At 37.5% G+C, this 18,404-nt stretch overlaps 4 protein-coding genes across 5 annotated transcripts; 3 read left to right on the top strand and 1 right to left on the bottom strand.

Annotated features, from left to right (window-relative positions):
* Window positions 1-213: 213 nt before the first annotated feature.
* LOC117782007 (protein cortex) lies at window positions 214-3,361 on the top strand. Of its 2 annotated transcripts, XM_034618911.1 has the most exons (7): window positions 214-359; window positions 418-546; window positions 619-850; window positions 1,585-1,767; window positions 1,827-2,204; window positions 2,261-2,410; window positions 2,816-3,361. In XM_034618911.1, exons 1-7 carry the CDS (start codon window positions 255-257, stop codon window positions 3,076-3,078), a joined length of 1,440 nt encoding a protein of 479 aa, XP_034474802.1. In that variant the 5' UTR covers window positions 214-254; the 3' UTR covers window positions 3,079-3,361. The 2 variants fall into 2 exon arrangements, with proteins under 2 accessions (XP_034474802.1, XP_034474803.1); XM_034618912.1 differs by lacking the exons at window positions 214-359; window positions 418-546; window positions 619-850 and adding an exon at window positions 1,214-1,533.
* Window positions 3,362-3,635: 274 nt separating this feature from the next.
* LOC117782006 (protein cup) lies at window positions 3,636-18,325 on the bottom strand. The gene is made up of 6 exons (XM_034618910.1): window positions 17,807-18,325; window positions 16,105-17,019; window positions 12,154-12,735; window positions 10,781-11,714; window positions 9,882-10,712; window positions 3,636-3,753 (listed from the first exon to the last, which is right to left on the bottom strand). Exons 1-6 carry the CDS (start codon window positions 18,320-18,322, stop codon window positions 3,740-3,742), a joined length of 3,792 nt encoding a protein of 1,263 aa, XP_034474801.1. The 5' UTR covers window positions 18,323-18,325; the 3' UTR covers window positions 3,636-3,739.
* LOC117782008 (serine protease inhibitor 27A) lies at window positions 4,639-6,340 on the top strand. Its single transcript, XM_034618913.1, has one exon. The coding sequence runs from the start codon at window positions 4,885-4,887 to the stop codon at window positions 6,235-6,237; it is 1,353 nt and encodes a 450-aa protein (XP_034474804.1). The 5' UTR covers window positions 4,639-4,884; the 3' UTR covers window positions 6,238-6,340.
* Window positions 14,181-15,562, top strand: LOC117782009 (probable galactose-1-phosphate uridylyltransferase). Its single transcript, XM_034618914.1, has 3 exons — window positions 14,181-14,199; window positions 14,272-14,647; window positions 14,708-15,562. The coding sequence occupies exons 1-3, from the start codon at window positions 14,181-14,183 to the stop codon at window positions 15,363-15,365; spliced, it is 1,053 nt and encodes a 350-aa protein (XP_034474805.1). The 3' UTR covers window positions 15,366-15,562.
* Window positions 18,326-18,404: the final 79 nt, after the last annotated feature.

Here is an 18,404-nt window from a genome sequence, read left to right as displayed (position 1 = left end):
AAAAAGAGCAGTTTGAAAAGTTTCTGCTTTGTCAAGATTATAAGCCAGCTAGACCAGACTTAAATGACGATGGCTTTAAGCTGACTTTGGCTGGCGTGTAAACTTGGAATTTACTTCTGTGAGTGTTTGGCGGCTCTGTTTAATGAGAGAAACTACAGTAAGTTTTTTGAAGCATTGAAAGGAAAAGACAAAGAGAAATTAGAAGATAAAAATGGCGAAATGGAAAAGTGAATTAGTTGAATATTGCCTTTATCATGGAGCTGTGTGCAAGTCCCAGGAAAAACTCTTTAATGTTACCAAATACCGTTCGTACCATTAAAAAAGGTCGTCGTGAAGATCGGACGAATGAAATTAACGAGGTGCAGATGATTTTTAAAGCTGCTCCATAAAACATTTAATCAATAATAATTACTTTAGAATGAGAGGAATGGAATGCTGCAATTCACATACGGTGATCGTTTCATACCGAAACGCTTTAGTTCCGACAACATTGAATACAATCAGAAATATTTGCGGACTAATGAGGAAAAGGACATACTGCTAATGGTGTGTATAAAACTGCACTTTCCCCTGATCTATTATAATTATCTGATCTGGTTAACATATGTTTTTCTTTAGAACTTTTCAACGGCCTGCAGATATTGGCGTCAAAGTAGAATGATGACTGCCATCAACAATACCTTTGATCTTCACAGCCCTCGTCTGCTTCAGTTCAACAGTGTACGGAGTCATCTGTCCGAGCATTACAGACGCAATCTTATTGACAGAGATTGGCCTTGTGTGCCACGCACCCACCCATTAGCCTATGCCAATGCCACCCACGAGATGCCCGAGAATTGTGGCTCCTTTAGTAGGGAACAAGAAAGAACGATTCAGGGGTATTTCAGAAATACAAATCAACAAAAAAGCCACTGTTTTTTGGTTGACTAACATTGCTGGAATACCTCTGATTATCTGTGGCATGCCAACGATTTTATTCCCTTGTAGAGTTGTGTATTCAATCATCTAAAGATTTTTTCTATGACAGCTATATGATATAATAGTTCGATATTAATCAAATTTGGTCAGCATTTATAGTACAATGCCAAATACATATTCTGTAACACAAGTTTATAATATTAGGGGGTTGAATGAAAAACTCCATAAAAAATAACAGTAATTTTTCCGTTTTTTATTTATCAAGGGGGCCACAGAAAACGAATCCAACCAAAAATCTCCCAAAACTCCGTACATTTTTGGGAGATTTTCGGTTGGTTTCGGTTTCTGTAGCACCCTTGTATATGGAGTTTTTCATTCCGCGGTCGTTTTGCTTCTTGCAAATAGCCCTATTTCAAGAAACAATGTTTTTCCAACAAAAGTTTATTTCTTCAACCGATCGCTCCTTTGACATCAGCACATCATAAGTGATCTGATTCGACGGTTTACGTCATATGCACTTCCTACAATAAAAAAAGGAACCACTAAATTTTAATAGAATGCTTAAAAAATTGACACTTTATCGTCTTAATCAAAATCATAACTCCATCTGCAAGGGTATAAAAAGGTTTCTAGTCTATAAACAGATCTAATTATGTTTATACACAGGTCACAATTTAATGGACTGGTCGATAAGTGGTCAAATGGCAGTATCCTTTGGACAGGACGTAATCGTGTTTCATAATGAGCTAGAAACCACAATGGTTTACTCTGTGACTCATCCAGGAGCTCTTAAATATTCGCCAAATGGCAGATATCTTGCTCTTGGCTGTAGAGACTTTAATTATCCGAGTAGGGATACCATATAAAGCAGCTGTGGATCAATCAATCAATAAACTTTTACTTTTCAGTTCTTGAGCTCTGGAAATTGCAGCCGGGTCAGGAGTTTCTTGTCATCAATGGGAAATACTTGCAGAAATGGATCAAGTCAGTTCGTTGCATCGAATGGAGCAACGACAGCGAGAAGATTGTCTGTGGCACTGAATGTGGCCTCATTCTAGTCCTCAGTGTGTGCTCATTACGTACACTGCACAGAATTCGAAATCATAAGCATAAAATCCAATGCATTCGCTACTCACCCAATGGCCAGTATTTGGCCACAGCCGATGTGAAGGGTGAAATCTGTATATTCCATAGCAAGCAATATCAACTTTTCATGGGCTTTTGTTTCAAGACTGGGGACATTGCATTCGACTGGCATCCATGGTCGAATGTGGAATTGGCCGTTTGTAAGTTGAGCATTTCAAACATCTGATCTAACATCTGATCTTTTTAATCTTTTCAGCTGAGAAATCGCCGGCATCCATTTATATATTTCATGTGCCACGCCGTGAGATTGTTGCCTTCTATCGGAGGACGAATAAGAAGGTCCTAATCAACTCGATAAATTATAGCAAGATTACTGGGGAACTGCTCGTCAATGTCTATCGCTATGGTAATATCCACTTAATTTGCTTGTCTATTTTTATTTCGATTCCCATTAAAAATTTCGACAAATAATACTTACAAAAATGTTTGATTAAAAAAAAAACATTGGGAAACAGAAAAAAAAGAAAACCAAAATTAGGAATGTTATTAGAAACATAAAATTCACAAAAAAAATGTTGGAATGACAAAAATTATTGTAACATTTTTATCTTAAACTAAATAAATTATTGTCTTCTAAATGATTTTCGTTCCTTATTTTTGTCTTTTTTTTTTTTGCACATACAAATTTTTTTATCTATGATTCCATTTTGCCAATTCCTTTTTGGTTTCTTTAAATTGAGGTTTTCTTTTGTAAGATGAAAGAAAAACCGGAATTCGCATAATTTACGTTTTATTTCACTATTAATTTCAGATAATAATGGTTGTCCCTGCTGTGAAATTTTGGTACTTTCCTCGTTAAACCGTGTTGTAGACATATTGGGACATCAGGAGGGAAACTTATTCTTTATGATGTGGAGTCCAGATGGCTCCAAACTCGCCGGGGCTGGCCTGGACGAGTCCTTCTCCATCTGGAACTTTTATCCCAAAGATAAGATTGATGCCAAAGCCAACAAAAAAAAATCGTGTGATGTTAAACAGCGTAGTTCTTTAGAGCTTTATACATTATTTAAGTGATTTCCAAATTAGTCTTTTGTTATTTATTATGCAATTCTTTTCTGTATTTATATATATGTGTTTTTTAAATGTTAGAAAGCTCCATTTATGGCTTGTTTATATACTTTATTTCAAAATTGTAAACATACGCGTATTTATATTAGCTAATCATTCAGTTTTTAATTCATTTCATAAATCTTCCATTAAAATTTCATATTATTGGTTAACTTAAAGCTTACTCTATTCTTTTACAATGTCACCATCTTCCCAAAAATAAAAGAAATAATAATAAAGTTGTTTGCAAGTAAAAGAATAATTAATTCTCTGCTATAAATGAACATTTGCAAAAGTGGTAAGTGTTTCAGTGGCCAAAATCGTTGCGTTTGGATTGAAATCTATTTTCTACGTTAATATTTATAAATGTGTTGTATGGTATAAGAGAAATTGTTGATAATTATGATGTTGTAAAATTGACAGTGCCGTCCACTCTCGTTCGGCCGCATTCTTCTTCTACACACGCCGTTGGGACTCCTGCTGAAATATATACTCCGCACAGGCTTCGGCTTCGAGGCGTTTCCTTTTGTCTAGATGGGGCTTTATTAAAAAACGATGGGTACTATAGATGATCACCGTGGAACCGATGCCGATGGCCATCATGCCGACAGTCGTCGATGCAAACTTTTTAATGAAGCTCATCTGAAATGAAAGTTAAACACAAATATGCATTATTAATATATTTCTTATTTTTTATATAGACAGCATGTCAAGTAACCATATTTTTAAATATGTCGAAATAGTTGCTTGACTAACTGTATATTAATTAAGTTGTCACACTTTGTTGGATTTTTTGTTGTGGTCGCTTCTGCTGTATCGTTTGATTTCTCGGCTTTTTGTTCGTTTCTGAACTTGACTAACAGTGGCTGCCAAATGTAAATACCGCCCAGAACACCAATAGCGGTTACAACCATTAACTGAGGTACTGTGACACCGCGAGGACGACGTATTTGCATAGCTAAAAGTTCAAAGATATTTTTCTTGCCGGCGCCTGTTACATCAACGCGAGAACACCGTATGAAAGTGTCAAAACAGCTGATTGCTTTTGTCTAGCACATTTTACAACACTGCACGCAAGTTTGGCGTTGCCAGACAATTGCAATTGGGCACCCGTTATAAAATAAAATAAAAACAGCATATAATGGATATTTAAATCGCAAGCTACACACTTATAGGCATTATTAAATGATTTCTGATATTTATACTTTTGGGTTTTTCTCTGAATGATCTTTGATAATTATTGTATTGACGCAATTGGAATTGTTGCGGATTTCCTTCGTCATTACAAGAATTTTATCTTTGCCACTTTGTGTATATTTATGTAAGAATTAATGTGCATATTTACATATCAATCAACAGTTAGCTTAGATTAGCATTGCATTCATTAGCGGTTAGCAGCATCATCTAACGAATAGGCAGAAAAGAGTACGAGAGATCAAGAGAGGAGAGAACAAAGTCTTGGGACTCCCTCAAGCAACAAAGCGCGGCAAAAGTAACAACAACAACAACGAGCACAGTAAGCTGGTTTTAAAAATGGCCTGCTCGCATCAAGCTTTGAGTCACTCTCAATTGGAAGCGCGAGTTAAACGGTTCTCTAATCGAACGCTGAGCGCACAACGCAACTGTCTGTGTCGAGTTGCGTTTTCAGCTCTTCTTCGATTGCTTGCTATTTGGACTACAAAAAAAAGGAGTGAAAATATACGAAATATAGGAAAAAAAAAAACACGTATACACAAAAAAAAATCTAAACTACGCCGAATAAAAAGGTGAAAAATGTATACAAACACAAAACTAATAATATTGCTGCTGGCAATGATTGGAGCGAAGGCAAATGCGAATGGCAACTCCATACCCACATTGACAACGCCGACGGGCGTCTTTGAGACGCGAACAGATAAGGTTCCAATTGGAAGTGGAACTGGGAATGGAAATGGAGCTGCCGCAACATTGCCGGCTGCATCTTATGATGACCTCGACACATTTGTTCCATTCCGCAGCGACTCGCATGACAATTTCTCGTGGCAGCTGCTCAAATCGGTGCTGCTGAGCGAGACGGCAAAACAGAATAATGTCATCATATCGCCGTTTTCCATTAAATTGGTGCTGGCATTGCTCTCCGAGGCGGCGGGGGCAAACACACAAACACAAACGGAACTGATAAGCACACAGACGGACATTCGATCGGCAAATAATGTGCGTGAATTCTATCGCAAGACACTCAATTCGTTCAAGAAGGAGAATCAACTCCATAATACGCTCAATGTGCGCACCAAGCTTTTCACCGACAGCTTTATTGAGACGCAGCAAAAGTTTACAGCGACATTAAAGCATTTCTATGATAGCGAAATCGAAGCTCTCGATTTTAGTAATGCCAACGGAGCGGCCTATGCCATCAATGACTGGGCAGCCAATGTGACCGATGGACGTTTACAAAATCTGGTCACACCGGACAATGTGCAAAACAGTGTGATGCTTTTAACGAATCTGATCTACTTCAAAGGACTCTGGCGACGACAGTTCTACAACACCTTCGAGGGCGCCTTCTTCCGCACCAAAGATGCCCAGATGCGTGTCCAGTATATGGAGCAAACGGATTACTTCTACTACCACAACTCGGACAATCTGAAGGCACAAATCTTGCGTCTGCCCTACAAGGGTAAGAACTCCATGTTCATTCTCCTGCCCCACGCCATGGATGGCATCTATGAGCTGCTGCACACGCTGAAAAATGATGAGGTCAAGAGTGCTCAATGGGCAATGGAGGAGGTTAAAGTTAAGGTAACGCTCCCCAAATTTCACTTTGACTACAATCGCAGTTTCCGTGAGACCCTCAAGGAGTTGGGAGTACGCGAAATCTTTGAGGACACCGCATCATTGCCGGGACTGTCAAGGGGAGCTGATGTTGCCGGCAAGGTGAAGGTGTCAAACATCTTGCAAAAGGCTGGCATCGATGTCAATGAGCAGGGAACGGAGGCATATGCGGCGACCGTAGTGGAGATTGAGAATAAATTTGGCGGCAGCTTAACCATCGAGGAGTTCAATGTGAACCGTCCATTTGTGTTCTTCATCGAGGAGGAGGCAACCGGTAACATTCTCTTCGCCGGCAAGGTTCATCAGCCCCTCTAATGTGGCCCCCAGACGACAATATTATAATATATATTATATTGATTTTATTATAATATGAAAAGCGTTGTAAAACAAAGAAGAAAAATAAAAAACTGACAAATACGAATAATTATGCAATTGTTGTAATTTTTTCACAAAAGTGAATTGAATGTTGTTTCTTTTTTTGCTGATAACACCGTAAACAACAGCCTTGTCACATTTAGACATGATGAGCTATCATAAATTTACATATATCTATTTTAGGGCATGGGAATTCCATACGCAACTCTAAGCACACGATCCACAATTGCGCCTCAATCTTAATGAGCAAATACGTGAGCAAACACTAATTAATATTAGCTGTAGCAGTAGTTATTTATCTGTAAGTACAAAAACCCAGCTAGCCACATATGAATCACGATTGTAGCGTTTCAATTAACACCATTCAACTATTTAGACGAGTCATTGCACGATCTAAACTCAATTTTTATCCATAAACTATAATGATATATACTTGGAAATACTTAAAACATACATTGTATCTTTTAATGCTTCTTGTTGTAAATGAAAACAAAAAATGAATGTTATTGAAAAATAATAACTGTTGGCGTTTTTAAGAAGCTTCTCTTAAATGTATGTGGGTAATTTCATATTCTATTCATAAATCTTAAAATACAATCAGTGGGTAATTTTATATTCTACTGCTAAATCTTAAAATTCAATCAATGAAATTTTATTTATTATCAAACCATCACTAAGCTATAAAGATATGTAGTATTACTAGACTTTGTTTCTTGGGTTATTCTATAATTAATATACTTAATGTTAGTCATTTTTGATAACTGAGATGAACTCTCAAACAAGTTGTTCCACAACAAACAAGTACTATAATGTTGTATAACAAAAACAAAATAATGAGCGCTTCATAAAAATACTTTATCATACCAGCGGTCGCAAATGTTGCCCAACACTTTTTAAAAAAATGTCAAATATAACATTGAATAAAGTGACTGATATTTCATATTCTATTATGCACATCTTTTCTGCTGTCATAGCTCAAACAAGCCACTTTTTTTGTATACATTTTTACGGTCGAAAGAGACTTTTCTATACTTAATTTATTAAACATAATTTTTTCTAAACCTAGTAAAAATAATTTGTATTTATTCTCAGTAGTTGCGTTTAGCTCATGAAAAGTGATTTTGAATTTTCCCAAAGTAGTTGCCAAGATAAAATAGTTATATTATTCTATTGTCAATTTATTAAATCTTAGTAGTGTTTGAAACTTAAGATCAAAGACGAAGCTTTACGCTTCAAAACAAGTTATTCCAACACTAGGAAACCAAAATATACATATAGACAACACACTCATATTTATTGATATTTTAATGGATGTAGCAGCATTGTTATCAAGTCGTTTCTATTTTGATGACTTGAAATCTAACCACATATTATATGTACGTATGTGTGACATCTCTAATGAATTGGACAATGGAACAGGTTTCACATATAAAGATTGATAAATGTACATATGTTATGTTGACCTTTTTTAATCATTAGAGATTTCAGATTCTGACCGACTTGCTCCCGTTTCATTATTTGAATTACTTTCATTTAAATAAATTTTCATACTAAATTCTTCAAGATTTAAGTAATAATTTGAAAGCCTTTAAGCTAGTTTCAATTTCAAGTTGATAAACGAGAATTTGTTATTCTCATCTGTAGACAGTTGTTTTTTTTTGGGAGAAATCTTCAAACTTGTTATAGAGTTCCAATCATGCGAAACGCTTCAGAAACAATTAGTTTATACAATTGGAAAATGGTTTTCATTTTGTTTTGGAAATCGTTAACACGTTTACGCTATCAAATATTTTTATGTTTAAATATACATAACAGGAAAAAAGCACGAATTGCAAGTAATTTTTGGATATATCCCCCAGAATACATATACAAATGATTCAGTCAAAAATAACAAAAACAAATGCAGTTTATTAATATTTGCAATGCTTTCGAGTCGATATACTTGATGTGACTCAAGCAAATAAAGACACAAAGGGAAACTGATAATTTCCGACTTGATTGTTGATGTGCCCCAAGACAATCAGCAACTAATTCAAGTAGGTCGTTACTGGTAGGTACTATCTCTTGGGAAAAAGAAAGTTTAAAAGGGAAAACAAAATATAAAAAACAAAGAGGATATGAACTCTCCGTAACTGATGACACGAAAGAATTAAAAAAGGTACTTCTTTGAACAAAGTAAACAACAAATATTAAGATTCGACGAAATTAAAAATTTTAAAAAGTAAAAAAAATATATTTGCATTTTTTCATTTTTGTTTAAAACAATACTTGACTATCTGTATATTGGCAGTGCACATTTTACAATTGCTTTGCATTTGTTATGCAGTGCTCAAGAGCAAAAGACGAACTGCTAGACATGGGTAAAATTAGGATCCAATTAGCTTCTATTGTTGTTAGTTTTTAAGATTATCGGAGATACAATGACGTAGCTAAAAGGGAAAATATTGCCAAACCTAAGTTGGGTCTAAAGTCGAGCTTCGGTCACATTAGGAAACTAGCCTAATCTAATCTAAGCTCGTATGTTTTGTGAGCCCCTTATTAGCCCCTTATAAGATTCCATCTTAGTTGTAATCGAAACAGTCCTAAAGATGAATTTCATCGCTCAATATTATAGTTCGAAGGGTCAGTTTTTAGTTTTAATCTTCTGAATTTATGTTTTTTCAGGTGTTCTAGTCATTCAATTACCGGTTGTTGGCCCGGTTGCCCTAATTCTAACGATTATGGTTTATATGAGGAGTATATGAATAAAATTGGTAACATATTGCTGCAGTTCGTAGAGTCTAACAAAGGAAAAAGTGTTGTTTACAAATATTCTGTATTTATTAATGCTGCAGTTTAATCTGTAATTGAAAGTTCGAGGAATTCTGTGTCTTTGTAGTCAACACAGACAGAATTGGTTTTACCCAATAATCCAGCAAATTTCTGCCTATATAATCAGCCTACAATAAAATCAATTATCAGTTGTAATCGAAGCCACTGACTTAAAGATGAATTACATCGCTCTACTGATGTTGCTCTGCTTTCTGATGAGCTGTGCTCTAGCCAGAAACTTCCCATTAAGTAAGTTTTCCATTACACCCTTTAGCTAATTAATAATAACTTATATTTCTAAATTTAGCTGCATGTAATCCGCCTCCAATTTACCGATGTCGTCCCGGTTGCCCAGGTTGCTTTGAAATGTACTAGCTTTTAATTATAAGTGCTTAAATGTGTTAAGCAACATTTAAAGCGTTTCGACTATCAATGTACAACTAAATTTTAGCCAATCCTGGCTTAATTCTTAAGTCAAATTATTTTTCGTATATGCATAAATTGTAATTTGAAATATTTATGTTTGATTAAAATATCTTCTGTAATTTGTTTGAATAAACAATTATCTGAGTCGATACGATATTTGCATTTTAATACCAGGGAATCAAACCCAAACAAATATCGGAAAATGAAAGGTCTCAGAATTAAAATTTTTCAAATAAGTAGCAACAGAATAACCAGCAATTTTAAGACATTAGTCACAGGTTAATTCCTGTGGAATTGTTGTACAAAGCTAAAATATAACGACAAGTGTAAATAAATTTTGGACTTACCTCCGCCGCTTCCGCTCGACAACATTGCCAAAGGCTGTTGTTGTGATTGAATGTGAGGTTTGTTAAAGTTGTTGTTGCTGTTATTGTTATTGTTTTGTTGGCGAAAAAGTTGTTGTGAAGCCTGTTGTTGTTGTTGTTGTTGTGGGTATGAATGATACTGTGCCGAAGGCTGTGACATTTCAGTTGATTGAAAACTCCCAGTTTCTGCGAATCTTCGTGAATTTCCCTGTTGCGATTGTTGCTGCAGTTGTTGTTGCTGTGACAATAACATGACACCGGGTGTGACTTGTTGTTGATGGTTTTTACCAGTGATAAGCGCATTTAACAATGCATTAGATGAATGATTCGTCTCCTGGCGTGCTGATCTTTGGCCAAGCATCGGTGGCAATTGATTGCGAGTTTGTTGCTGCTGCTGCTGCTGCAACGATTGCTGTTTGCTTGCCACATTCATGTTAAGCAACTTGGATGTTTGCTCCTCCATTTTACGTTTAATAACCGCATTGCGCATTATGTTGTTGGCATGAGCACGCAAATCTTCCTGCGTTAGCTGCGGTGTCTGTGTCTGTGGTTGTTGTTGCTGCTGTTGTTGTTGCTGCTGTTGTTGCTGTTGCTGGCGTGCAGCCAAAGTTTGCTGCACAATGGCCAAATTGTGTAGATTCTGCAATTGACTAGCAATCACAGTGCTCGAGAGCATCTCCAACTGTTGCTGATGCTGTTGTTGCTGCTGCTGTGTGTTTGTAAATTGCAGCACTGCCGTTATGGCCTCACGATCCATGTTTGTCAGCCGAGGATTGGCCAACTGCACCAGCAAGCCATGCTTTGAGATTTCACCTAAGTGAAAGAAGAAAGTTAAAGTCAATATTAATTAGATAAGATTAGATTAATTATATTATTTTTACCTTTAGTTAGACGTAACAACAACAATTGTGTGTCAGCTCGTCCGAGAATGGCCTTTAGTTGTAGGCTCGCCAGAAAAGCAGTTTGCTGTTGTTGCTGTTGAATTAGCACGTGTTGCTTCTGTTGTTGCTGTTGATATTGCTGCTGCTGCATGATAAAATTCGAAATGGCGTCATTGCCAACTTGCGGTGGTTGAGGTTGACCATGCAATGGTTTTGCACCACTCAAAGCACCAATTAATTTTTGGAAATTATCCGATTGTTTGTTATTGGTGTTGTTCGTATTTGGATGAGCCGTTGTTGTTGCTGCTGCTGCACCTGAAGCTTCATTAATATTGCCGAGGGAGTTGCGACGCCATTTGGCTTCAAGTTGATCCACCGATGGCATTTGATTGATATAACCAAGGCTTTTGGGCTGCTCCAAATTCTGGCAATTGTTATTGTTATTGTTCGGGCCTATTGCCTGCTTGAAGAACTCATTGAGGGATGATGATGAGCCATTTTTCTCCATGCGTTCACGAGCAAAGAAGGACATAAATTTCGAATTATTGTTGTTATTGTTATTATTAATATTGTTGGCTGCATGCGAAGTTTGATGTTGCTGTTGATGTTGATGTTGTTGTTGTTGCTGCTGGTGCTGCTGATGGTTGCCCTCAACACGTCCATAATTGTTGTTTTGATTAAATCTATCGAATTGTCCCAAACGACGTTTCTCATCCTTGACAGACTGTGACATTTGATGTTGCTCATTTGCATTCATTTTGTTCATATTCTCCAAGGTGTTGTTGTTATTGTTGCTGTCCTGCTTTGGAATTGGCTTGCCAACATTGTTGTTGTTGCTACTACTGCTGCTGCTGTTGTTGATGCTAATGTTGCTGCTGCTGCCATTGCGTCCCAAAGCATCCGGATGCTGCCATTTGTATTTGCTCTTCTCAATCTAATAAAAAAAACAAGTTGATTAATTAATATAACGAAACATGTTTAAAGGCTTCAGTCGAGTCACAAACGATACTTAATTTAAATATTAAATAATTCTATTTCAAGAACCGAAAACCTAAATCTCAAGTTTTAATTTTAAATCAATCTTTAGTGTAAAACATCATATTAAACTTGATTCTGAGATGTTTAATTTTTTTTGTCAAAAAAGCAAGCCAAATGGGACAAAAATATTGCTAGGTCAAAAGTCGGACCAACTACAAACTGTCATAACTTTGTCAAAACTTGACCGATTTTCACAAAGAATTACATTTTGACTATGGTTTGGTCTCCTAATTCATTCTGCATTCAAATTAATGCAGTAAGTCCCCATGTGTTTTTCGAAAATTTAAATTTGTTTCGATTTGATTTCCCGATTGTATTATTAAGCTTTTGCTTACCTTGTGCTTTTGCATGCTGTTATCATTTTGCGTGTGGTTTCCCTCCTTTAGCAACTTCTCCTCATCCTCATCAAAGCCACATAATTCAATGGTATCCAGTCTTGAGGTTGGACCACAACTGAACCACTCCGGCTCCTCATTGCTATTTCGGTAGCGACGATAATGACGCTCCTCCGATTCACGAGATTTTGGCTTTGAAACGACCAAGAAACCGGACATAACACGCTTCACATAATTCTCATTGGCTCGATTTAAGTCCTCAGTGGATTCATTCGATTTCAAGCTCTCATTTTCGGAGCGATTATGATTGTTGTTGTTGGACATGCCCATAATGGGCGTATTTGGACGTCCATTCGATTGCTGTGTCGCATTCAATTGCGTAGTGCCGAGTTCCCCATTATCAAAGAACTTTAAGACCGTCATATTGCTGCCTCCATTCGAGTTGTGATGCTTCGCATCATCCATGTGAGATGTGGGGTGATGACTGTTGTAAGGTTGCTTGTAATCGTTGTTGTTGTAGGTCCATTTCGTGTGCGACAAACGTCCGCTGCCAATGCGCCTCTGATTAACAATGGCGGGATCCTGGAAAAATAATGGAATGAGTGAAGAGCAATGAAGTAATCAAGAACAAGATTGTGATGTCATAAATTACTCAAATGCACTTCCACTCACGGTTGCCACAATTGGTGTTTTTGCACCAAATCTGACTCTTTTTTTTCCTGATGGTATAATGGCACTTTTTTTTTGGAGATGGGCTCTTTTTTTGGTTTTAACAAGAGTTTCTTGAAAACTATTAAGAATGTAATTTAGATCTAAGTATTTTCGCTACCAACTCTATTATACTGAAATTCCCAACACATGTACATTTTAATATCGCAGAAAAGAGTACGTAAACTTTGAACTAAATCGAAGGTATTATATTATAATAATTTCTAAAAAATACTCGCAATTTTAATATTTTATATTTAATAGTTTTTAAAAAAAAATAATTTTTTTTAATTTCGTTTTGCAAATAGTTTGGTTTATTTATAAAAACTGCTTAGTTTTCATGAAATTGGCTCTTTTGTAGTGAAATTGGCTCTTTCTAAACATTTTTTGGCCCTTTTTTATTTTCAAGTGGCAAGCGTGCTTCCACTCAATGCAGAGCTTTCAAATGTATGCGCATGTATTGTCTACTCCCCATACAGATGCCTATGGCTGCATTGAAAGAGAACTCTCTTTGAGAGAGAAAGCTTGCACTGCAGTACTAACTACTGGTCACTTAGCCCACAGTTATACTATTTTAGTATGCTTGTAAGTGATGTAAGAAATATTTAAATATCGACTTGATTTCCGCGAAACAATTATCGAGTACTTCAACTCGATGATTTTTTTGACGGTTGATCGAGTTGATTAAATCGATTTCCATGAAAAATCGTCAACTCACTGAGCTTTTCTCATCTTAGTCAATTTGCAGAAATAAGTTTAATTATTTAATTTTACATCACTAGTATCGACGAATAAAATGGCAATTAAAAATTATAAAATTTCGCACTAGTTAAAAACGTATTGCTTTCGTGACTGCATTGAGTAACGGTTAAGTAACTATCACCGCTTAATTGTAACGTTTGCACATCTCTATCAGCTGGCGCCAAAAGCATACACACATCCACATACAAACACACACTTACAGCTCCAGCTGCGAGAGTGCAATAATTTAGCTGATAAACCGCAAAGTAAACTTGCGAATGTGCGTATAAAACGAAGAGGGGAAACAAAAACGAAATGGGTGAGAGAGGAGAGCAAGTAAAATGAAAATGGTGCTTTACAAAACATATGTGGGACATGCACCAAAACAAATTGCAACTAACGCCAGTGTGACAGTTGACATTGCGTTGTTCCGTCGAATCCATCGGCTAAGCTGGCGTGCTAACTGTTAACAGCTGCCATTAAAAAACACAATCTCACACATATGCAAAAACATACATACATAGGCAACGTAAATAGGTAAATGCACTGATAGCAAACCGTTTAGGTGCAGTAACAAGATGCAGTTTGTGGCCACAGGTAAGTGCGCAACTATTTAGTCTAACCAAATGAATATGTATATTTATATACTAAACTTCGCTACATATTTAGAACATCAACATCGACGTCTGAATCCATTGACGGGACAGTGGGTGCTTGTGAGTCCGCATCGCATGCAACGTCCCTGGTCTGGTCAACAGGAGAAGGCGCAACTTAACGAACAGCCGGTATTCGATCCAACGAATCCCCTTTGTCCGGGTGTTAAGCGACCAAATGGAAATGTAACGGAACGCTATGAGAGCACCTATGTCTTTGATAATGATTTCCCGGCACTACTGGAACAAGTGCCAGCACCGCCTTCCAGCGATGATCCACTTTTCCAGGCAGCCGCCGCACGTGGCAATTGTCGTGTTATGTGCTTCCATCCCAAATCCAATTTGACCTTGCCAACCATGAGTACAACAGAGATTGGCGCTGTTATCGATGAGTGAGTTATCAAAATGCAACAACTATCGACACAATCAATCAATTTGTGCATCATTTGCAGATGGATCAAGCAATTCAATGAGCTGAGCGTCAAGTATGCCTGGGTGCAGATATTTGAGAACAAAGGAGCTAGCATGGGCTGCTCGAATCCGCATCCACATTGCCAGATCTGGTCATGTTCCTTTCTGCCCACAGAGCCACAACTGAAACAGGAGCGTCTGCGGGCTTATTACGCCACCCACGAGCGTCCATTGTTAAGTGATTATGTAGATCGTGAATTGCAGCGCAAGGAACGCATTGTTATTGATAATCCTGACTGGTTGGTTGTGGTCCCCTTCTGGGCAATTTGGCCATTTGAAACGATGCTCATATCGCGCAACAATAACAAACGCATCAATGACTTGACCCAGTTACAGCGTCAGAACTTGGCCAAAACCATCAAGGAGCTGACAATCAAATACGACAATCTCTTTCAATGCTCATGCCCCTATTCAATGGGTTGGCATGGTGCGCCAACAGGACCAGAGCATGCGCATGCCTCAAGCGCCCATTGGACACTGCACGCCGTATATTATCCGCCACTTTTGCGCTCGGCCACAGTGCGCAAATTCATGGTCGGCTTTGAGCTGCTGGCAATGGCACAGCGGGATTTGACGCCAGAGCAGGCGGCGCAGAGACTGCGAGAAGTCAGCGGAACGCATCACTATCTGGACAAGTGAATCCACAACAAGAATTTATAATATAGAGAAAATCCGTACAAATGGAACTACATATAAAAATTGTTACAACAAATGATGAAAACTCTTATCAACATGCAAATCAGATTAACGGGCAAGATTGGTTTGTCAATATATAAAGTAAGCTGATGTGTGTAAATGCGCTTTTAAATATACATATGATACTAACGAGAAAAAAACCCTAATTGGGATCTCCAACGGAAAATGCTTACTTGGATTATATGTCCCACGGAAAAAGCTTACTGGGATTATATGTACGAGATTAAAACGATGATTTCCGTATTTATGATTATGCAAGACATATTTTAGCGTGATCTTTCAGAATAATGAATTTTTTTATCTTGGTTTTCAAATTAAATACAAAATCCCCACAAAAAGAGCTACATATTAAATTATTGTTATGATAAACGCGTCAATATATTATAAATAAATAGTTGATAAAAACTATATAATATCGAGCCCTAATTAACGTATGCGACATTTTTGCTTTTACCTAAAAATATTTTTATAATTTTTTTTTTTTAAGTTTTACTCTACTCAGCTCAATTTGCTATGCGATCGATACAAAATAAATATGTAAGATATTGGGAGATTAAATTCCAAGCCAGGCTTGGTATATATAAAGATTTTGTGCAAACTCTTTTTAGATTAATGTGCAAGAGTAGCTATTGAAATATATATCATATACATAATAAGATATAGAGAGATTGCTAGTACATACCTGAAATTCCTGCTGTGGCTGTGGAGGCTGACTCTGTATGATGGAATCATCGCTGATCAGTTGCTGTTGCTTGGTTTTGTTCTTATAGAAGGCAGGCATGCACTCATTGCTGCCATTGGCAATATTCGTGTTGGTGTTTGAACGTGGCTTAAAGCTGTGCGTATTGCGAGCAACTGCATCCGCAGAGCGCCAGAGATTCATGCGTCTCAGTCGTGCCTCCAGTTCAATGTCATCGCAAGTTGCAATGCGTGGCATGCTGAAGGTTAGCGACTCCTTGGAGCGATGCATGAGTGCATGCAACATGCTGTGCCTTATGTCCAGCAGATGCTGTCGTGTATATTTCTGCAAGGGCTCCATCGACATCGATTTGGACGTGGGCAACGGTGTGGACGACTGTGTACCACGCAACTTGGGCAGACGCAGACTACCCGTTGCTGTTGTTGTTGTTGTTGTGGCCGAGATGCTGCGTTTTTGGGTTGTCTGTTGGGGTTCTGTCAACGGTTTCTTGCCCACTGCCTTGGAGGCCACAGGAGGCAGAGACGGAGGCGGACTCAGATGCAAATCACAGCTGACTGCGGTACAGGACAACTGGCTGGTGGGCTGGGTGTAGGGCGTGGAGGCACGCGCCGATAGCACCTGCAATGTCATTAGACCCACCTGACCTTCGTCATCATGTGTGCTGGCCGCCGGTGGCAAGGGTATCGCTTCCCTCGATATAATCACATTCGTTGTCTGACGCTGTAGCAAGTTGACAATTTTGAGTGCCCTTTCCAGTTTGCGTATTACTTCGGGTTTGTTGAACTTGGGATGCAGGATTATGGATTGGGAATTGGAATCGGAACAGGCACGATTATTCAAACATATAGGCGACATTTTCACAGCGTCAGCTTTGAACTCATCCAATACAAGCACAGACTGTTGACCAAATTGAACAAATAAAAAAAATGCAATGCGAATTAGAAAAACACAACCACAATATATCGATGCAAGCGATTTTCTTTACAAGATGAATTTAGCCAAAAGTCAAACACGAAAATTTCAATGTCATTGCCAAAACAAAATTTATGTCAAAAAAAAAAACCAATTTGCAGTCCTTTTACAATCTGTACAATGAACAATATTAAAATTCAAAAAAAATATAAATATGTGTATATAGAATAAAACTGATCAATTTTGAACACTATTTCTGTAGCTTAAAAACTTGTTATTTATTTGTCTGTCGTTTAAATCAAATCAAATTCTCAACAAAACAAACATTGAATCGACGCGCGTCAAAACAAAGTAACTTTATCGTGACAAAAAAGATTAAAAGGGTAGCTAGATTGCATATAACAAATACTATATCGAATGTGCAAAAAGTCTTATTAAAAAAAAAGAAATATAGCGCTTTATAAATAACATTAAAGTGATGTTAAGTAAAGAGATGTAATTATTGAAAATAGAAGACAGGCAATATTTGATTTAGTCAATATTCGAAATAAGATTTGTTGATCTGATATATAATATATAAGCAAAAGTATATAATTATATACTGCAACTGTAACTGTAAAGGTATTCGAAATAAGATTTGTTCAGATATACGGTTATATCAATATCGAATCGGACCATCTGATATATAATATACAAGTAAAAGTATGTAATTATATAATTACATATTTGGTTATATAATTATAACATCCACTGTAAGGGTATAAAAACTCACATCAAATGTTGATCGCTGCTGTAGTAGATGATGTTGTTGTTGTTCCCTTTTATTTGTCTCCATTTTCGTAATGGCCTCTTCCAGTGCGTCTTTTAGCTTAATTGCTGTTAATTTAACATAACCTTGACAAGTAGCCCGCTTATTACAGGGGAGTGGTGGTGGAGGGGGTGGTGCACAAGGATCTTCCCATTTTTCCGAATTTGCCTCGTCATCTTCGGTCTCAGTTGCTGCCGCTGTCGCCGCCGCTGCTCCTGCCGACGTCGACCGCGCTGGGGCCTGCACAGGCGTAGGAGGAGGGGGCGGTGGTGGCATCGCAAATTTTTCCTTCTGAACAGGTGTCAGCACTTGTGGGGCATCAGCATCTCCTTGAGCACCATCTTCGTTATCCACAACGATTGAATGCTTGCGCTTCAATTTGCGTTGTTCTTTTGGTGATTGCTTTGGTTCTAAAGCGCCAGCGCCATTTTCTTCTGCGATCAATTCAGCTTCGACAATCTGCTTTGAGCCAGTCGACATTTTCTGTATGGTTAAAATATTAGATTTCTAATGTAATTCGATCACTTCATGATGATATTACTACTTACAAATAATATTTATG

Source organism: Drosophila innubila (genome assembly GCF_004354385.1).
Source record: "Drosophila innubila isolate TH190305 chromosome 2L unlocalized genomic scaffold, UK_Dinn_1.0 4_B_2L, whole genome shotgun sequence".
NCBI lineage: Eukaryota > Metazoa > Arthropoda > Insecta > Diptera > Drosophilidae > Drosophila > Drosophila innubila.
The sequence above is the reverse complement of the archived record's forward strand: the minus strand, read 5'-3'. Positions and strand labels throughout refer to the sequence as shown.

Excerpts from the sequence above, each read along its gene's own strand:
- LOC117782008 (XM_034618913.1), top strand. The coding sequence starts at position 4,885 with ATGTATACAAACACAAAACTAATAATATTGCTGCTGGCAATGATTGGA.
- LOC117782009 (XM_034618914.1), top strand. Across the intron at positions 14,648-14,707 it reads ATTGGCGCTGTTATCGATGA|ATGGATCAAGCAATTCAATG; the intron begins GTGAGTTATCAA and ends CATCATTTGCAG.
- LOC117782006 (XM_034618910.1), bottom strand. The coding sequence starts at position 18,322 with ATGTCGACTGGCTCAAAGCAGATTGTCGAAGCTGAATTGATCGCAGAA. Across the intron at positions 17,020-17,806 it reads AGCAGCGATCAACATTTGAT|TCTGTGCTTGTATTGGATGA; the intron begins GTGAGTTTTTAT and ends TTTGGTCAACAG. Across the intron at positions 12,736-16,104 it reads AGCCACAGCAGGAATTTCAG|GATCCCGCCATTGTTAATCA; the intron begins GTATGTACTAGC and ends TTATTTTTCCAG.
- LOC117782007 (XM_034618911.1), top strand. The coding sequence starts at position 255 with ATGGAGCTGTGTGCAAGTCCCAGGAAAAACTCTTTAATGTTACCAAAT. Across the intron at positions 547-618 it reads AAAAGGACATACTGCTAATG|AACTTTTCAACGGCCTGCAG; the intron begins GTGTGTATAAAA and ends GTTTTTCTTTAG. Across the intron at positions 2,205-2,260 it reads GAATGTGGAATTGGCCGTTT|CTGAGAAATCGCCGGCATCC; the intron begins GTAAGTTGAGCA and ends TAATCTTTTCAG.